This window comes from Saccopteryx bilineata, chromosome 9, assembly GCF_036850765.1.
Source record: "Saccopteryx bilineata isolate mSacBil1 chromosome 9, mSacBil1_pri_phased_curated, whole genome shotgun sequence".
In the NCBI taxonomy this organism is placed as follows: domain Eukaryota; kingdom Metazoa; phylum Chordata; class Mammalia; order Chiroptera; family Emballonuridae; genus Saccopteryx; species Saccopteryx bilineata.
Window position 1 is genome coordinate 442491 of NC_089498.1, and position 5739 is coordinate 448229.

General features: G+C 49.4%; 1 protein-coding gene across 2 annotated transcripts in view; it reads right to left on the bottom strand.

Moving 5' to 3' along the window:
• The window catches only part of DPY19L3 (dpy-19 like C-mannosyltransferase 3), a 47583-nt gene extending 42017 nt beyond the window's left edge, over positions 1-5566 (bottom strand). For both annotated transcript variants that reach the window (XM_066242465.1, XM_066242466.1), the window contains exons 1-3: positions 5437-5566; positions 3930-4071; positions 1876-2009 (exon numbers count right to left, since the gene is read on the bottom strand). In XM_066242465.1, the coding sequence (XP_066098562.1) occupies positions 1876-2009; positions 3930-4050 (255 nt within the window). In that variant the 5' untranslated portion in view covers positions 4051-4071; positions 5437-5566. The remainder of the gene's footprint in view (positions 1-1875; positions 2010-3929; positions 4072-5436) is intronic.
• Positions 5567-5739: the final 173 nt, after the last annotated feature.

A 5739-nucleotide genomic window follows, 5' to 3' on the forward strand; every position in this document is an offset into this window, starting at 1 on the left:
GGTTTGAGTGGAGGAAGGGAGGCAGCTAGTCAGGTCGGGAGGCTGTTTCGCCTCTTGAATCTCCTGTTATTTGCCCCCTCCCCACTTGGCCTGGCTGACCCTCCTCATCCTCCAGGTCTCACTGACATCACATCCTTCAGAAACCTCCCGTCTCATCCCGGGCCAGGCCGCCCTCCTGTGCGCTCCTACCATTCTCCGAGCCTGTCACAGCGCGGGCCTCATGTGCGCTGGGCTGCCCGCACGTACATGCCTTGCTCAGGACTGACAACTTACAGGCAGGGGCTTGTCTTAGTGGGCGGTGGTGCTGCCGCAGAGGACACTGCCACTGGCATGTTGTTGCAGGGCCGAGTATGAACTGACCACATGTATTCACTTTACTGGAAGGTCTGCGGGCGAATTCAGAGGCTCTGTTATTCCTCTGTGTCCCCACAGTGTTTAAATCAGTGCTCAGAACAGGTGCCCCACAGATACCAGGTGAAGGTCTAATGTCTTCTCTAACCTGGTGAGAGTGAAGAGGGAGAAATCAGCGGTGCTCAGGTTTCTTGAGATGGGGTGTATTTACTTGAGGATGCTAGCATCAGAGAACCGAGCTCACAGTTTGAAGTTGAGTTTCGTGATCTCCTCAACACGTCTCCTCACTGTTCAGTTACCAGCACTTCACTTCAGCGTGTGCCCACACAGGGATAATTTTAAGTCATTATTCAAAATACTTGTGCTAATTAAGTAAGCATTAAACTCCTTAGTTCTACGGAATCTGTTTATAAGCACAACATTTCAGAGATACAGGTGAATAAAATATTTTTTCTTGATAAGAAAAACGAGCAGTTGTCACTGAAGAATAAGAATCATTCTTCTTTTCTGTCATGATAATTTGTATAAAGGTATATAGTATGGGTACATACTATGCCATAGCATACTAGAGAGCTAGTCAGATAAGTTAAATTTGTCATTTCAGTAAGGGAACCAAAGCTCAAAATATTTTGGAAAACTCCATGGAAAACTATTTTCAGATGCTGCATTAATTTTTCTGAATACTCTCACAGATGATAAATCTTGACCACTGAAGGTGAATTTTATGGTTGTAAGCAGCTAGTCCACAGAAGCCACAGTATTAAATATTTATTAAACATTATGACACTATGGATCAAAAACAAGGTGTATCTGGTTCAAAAGCACTGCCAAATTATGTTTCTTTCATAATATGATTGTTCTGAAAACAATGCCAAATTAAAAACATCTAGAAATGCTTTAAAAGAGAGAGAGAAAAGAAAGACAACAGGAAACCGGTGTTCAGAACACCACAGGACTCTCCTGAGGATGTGACGAGAATTAAGGTTCCTTCCCTAGGAAAGTACGGCTGAGCCCCAGCCATGTGCACGCAGCGAGGCATGGCACACACTGCGGTCATCTGTGGAGGCTCCACCCCTCAGAGCACCGTCTTTCAGATTTCTTTCCTTTTTTAAAAACTGTCCTCTACTGAAGAAAAAGTTTTATACTGTGACCCAATTTGTACATCTCCACATATAATTAAAAAGCTTCATAGACAATGCTGCCCCCTAGCATATGTGACAGGACTCTCTTGGACTTGATTTCATGAAGAAAAAAGTGTTACTCATGACCTATGGCACCAACTTCACAATCCAGTTCCAAAAGTACTGGTTTAGAGTAACTGCTGCTTCCCTGGTGCAAGTTATGAAACTCACTTGATTGTAAGAATTCTGATCTCATTTCAAACTAACGAAAAGACAGTCTTTTTTACTCCACAGCCAAACTTTCTCAGAGACTGTGTTCTTTGTGGGGAAGCTGCCTTGTGTTGGTCACTCTCACTGGACACACTGATGAGTACAACATGCAAGGGCCGTGGAAACCCCGTACCTTAATGTTAGAAAACCATAAGTCATTTTCATGTAAAGTGGCCACGTAGACAGAAGTCAGGAGTCCAGTGCAAAGGGCAATGGCTCCACCAATCGTAAATGACAGAATCTTCCAGAATCTTCTGCAGGAACCACCTTTGGGGAAAATCAAACAGATGAATAACTAAGTCAGTAAGAAACTGAACAGTCTTCCCTCAAACCACCAAGTAGGCTAAGTCCCAGCTGCCGGCCCCGGGGGAAGTGCCCTGTCCCCAGCAGACAGGCAGGCTCCTTCCGTGATTCTCAGTCCTGCTGACAGTTTTCCCAGCGTGTCTAACCCCTCACTTGTCCATCCTGCCAACGGGAATGTGAGCCCTTGGTGCAGCAGTCTGTGATCCTACCCATCTTTCTGCTCAGAGCCTATGTCTGGCAGCTAAACCACCACAGTGTAACCACGAAATGTGTTAAATGGAGGAATAATGGGTTACATGTCTGGGAGTTAAATGGTTTGCTCACAACTTTGTAATCCAGTTACCATTTGACTGGTAACTCTAAATCTAGGCATACACTCCCCAAACAAATAAAAGTTGTAACCAAACATTTGGCCACAGTTCTGTCTGTATAGGGGAAAGGTTAAAAAAAAATAAAACCCGTCTAAATATTCAACATGGAATCAGTCAAGTAAGTTATGCAATAGCTGCATAATGACTGCACTTTTACTGGCAATATTTTTAAAAATGACTGATTTACGAGATGTTCAGAACATAATAAGAAAGATACTGCGTGTAGGTTAGTGCTTTTGTAAAACCACACGGGAATGTTTATAGGTATACATATGCAGAGAACATGGAGACAGCAAGGTTGAATGCCCTGGGTCGTAGTCTCAGGATGGGTGGGTTTGTGGGGACATTTTTTCTATTTTGCTTTTCTTTAGTGTTCAGGTTCTTTTCTGACATAAATAAACAGTGCTTTGAAAAAACAAACAATCCCCAAAGTTATGTTTTAATTTAAAAATCAAATTTCAATTTGCATTGACCGGGTCTTCAGAAGGTACGCTGTCTTGTCCAAAACTGCTATAACTGAGTTGGATGACCTGACTTCTCGGCACAGACTACTCTTATTATAATTGTGTTCCCCCCAATTACTCGCTGTGGTTGGTTAAGAACTGATGCAGCTGTGGTTAACGTAACATCTGTCAGGTACCCAAACGGCTGGCAGACATGGAATTTTCATTCTTGCTTTAATAAAAACCTTGACCTCTGGAGGAAGTGGTTGGTGATTTAACGCCATGGGTGTAGCAGCAACACACACTCAACAAGTCTCCAGCATTTCATAGACATCTTACCAAATTCTGACCCTCTGTCCCACCAACCCCCCCCCCCCCAAATTAAAACAAACAAGAGGAAATTTTAGGAATTTGGCTGGAAACAAAGAATGAAAACAGTTTGACCTGACCAGGTGGTGGCGCTGTGGATAGAGTGTCGGCCTAGGATGCTGAGGACCCAGGCTTGAAATCCTGAGGTCACTGGCTTGAGTGTGGGATCACTGACATGACCCCATGGTCGCTGGCTTGAGTTCAAGGTCACTGGTTCAGTTGGAGTCCCCCCCCCCCCCATTCAAGGCACATATAAGAAATCAATCAATGAACAACTAAGGTGCCACAACTAGGAGTTGATGCTCCTCATTTCCCTTTCTGTCTGTCTTGCTAAAAACAAAACAAACAAATAAAAACTGGTTTGAGTCACGTGCCAATACGTGAATGAAACGAAAACCCCCTGCAGAGACCGGACCAGAGAGCTGTTCCCCAGAGTCAGGACCCACCCAGCACAGCCCCCAGCTGCTGAGGATGTGAGAACCACGCATTCTCGTCCGTGCTGGGCCGTGGCTCACACAATCAGAACTGCAAAACTCGTATTATCAAATCACAATAAAGTCATCCGTAGAAGTAAAACGTGGGAGTGTCAGAACGAGTTTCCTCAACCATGAGGTCTCACTGCGTTCTTCTGCTGTGGGACTGACATTTAACACGCAGAGAAATGAGAGCAATCCTGAATACCGCTTTGATTTGTCACCTACCAGATGACAAATTATCTTCCAGTGTCACGTTCTCCTGTGGGGCGGCACCATCCTCAGACACTTCTGTGGCTTTGGCTCCTTTCCTTTGCCTGATGGACATCATGGTGTCAAAGGCTCCCATGCATGGCTCTTCCCACCAATCCTGCAGACAGCACCCAAATCAGCAGAGTGATTGCCACCCACGTATCAGCACCGCCTTGCCCCAGCGCGCCCTGGGCCTGGTGACCTTCCTCACCGCTTTCCTGTCCTCCTGCTACATCTCCACTTGACGGCAAAGCTCCCCTGACCCCTCAAAAAGAACCTCTGAGTAACGAGCTTGTGAAGCACCCTGGTACGAGGCAGGTACACTGCCGAGACCCAGCAGCCCCTGCCGGTTCTTGTCCCTTCCTGAGCTGCCCTTTACCGTGCACGTCACCTAACTGTCGTGCATAATATTCCCACAGCTGCATGCCACCGGAGGTGTCCACCTGCAAGCTCGTTGATAGCCTGGTCATTAGAACTGAACCATGGCTTGTGTCCAGTGTGGATGTCAAGGCCGGTGCTCCCTATCCCCCGAACGGTGCCCATCGGGCGCTGTCCCTGGACACTGGCCTCGGCCATCAGAAGGTGGACGGCACTCCGCTAGTTATCTGTCTGGCATGGGTGATGCTGGCCAGTGGTGCTTTGGACAGGTTATGAATCCCTAAAGGCAAACTACTTGCTCCAGAGAGAAGACCAACCCACACCACGCCATTCATTCATTCGTCAGTTAACTCATTCATTCACTCAATCACACCTTTATTCGTCCATCCTTCATCCATCCATCCATCTATTCGTCCATTCACTCTCTCATTCCTCACTCATGCCTTTATTCGTCCGTCCATCCATCCATCCATCCATCCATCCATCCATCCATCCATTCATTCGTCCTTTCACTCTCTCATTCACTCACTCATGCCTTCGTCCGCCTGCCCGCCCGTCCGTCCGTCCATCCATTCGTCCTTTCACTCTCTCATGCCTTCGTCCGCCTGCCCGCCCGTCCGTCCATCCATCCATCCATCCATCCATCCATCCATCCATCCATCCATCCATTCGTCCTTTCACTCTCTCATTCACTCACTCATGCCTTCGTCCGTCCGCCCGCCCGTCCGTCCGTCCATCCATCCATCCATCCATCCATCCATCCATCCATCCATCCATCCATTCGTCCTTTCACTCTCTCATTCACTCACTCATGCCTTCGTCCGTCCGCCCGCCCGTCCGTCCGTCCGTCCATCCATCCACTCCTGCAATCATTCATTCGCTCGATCACACAAAACCACGCGCCCCGCAGCGCACGCGGGACGAGCCCCCGCACGCAGAGGCTGTCGGAGCCCCGCAATCAGCCCCGCAGTGCCGGCGCCGCGAGAGCCGCACGGCCGCGACACGAGCTTCCGGTCAACTGAGAAGGCCCGGCGCCCAGCGCGCGAAGGAACGGAGCGGCGCCGGTCACCGCAGACCAGCACGGCCGGGCCCATGGAGCACACACCTACGCTCAGCTGTCCTCGCGCCGCTCCGGGCGGGGCGCCGCGGGCCCGGGGACGGCGACGATCGAGAGCCGCGTGGTGTCGTTCGCCGCCCGGGAAATGCGGCCTGGGATTGTCAGCAGCCCGGGAAGGGGGCGCGTCGGGGAGGCCGGCTGCTGCGGCCGCGCCCATAGGTTCGCGGAGCTGTCCTTCAGCGCGGACCCGCCCCTTACGGCGCCCCGCCTCGTCCCGCCCCCGGAAACATGGGACGAATTTCCGGTTGTCACCCGTACGGCGCCGACCGGAAAGGAAACAGTGTAGTTCCG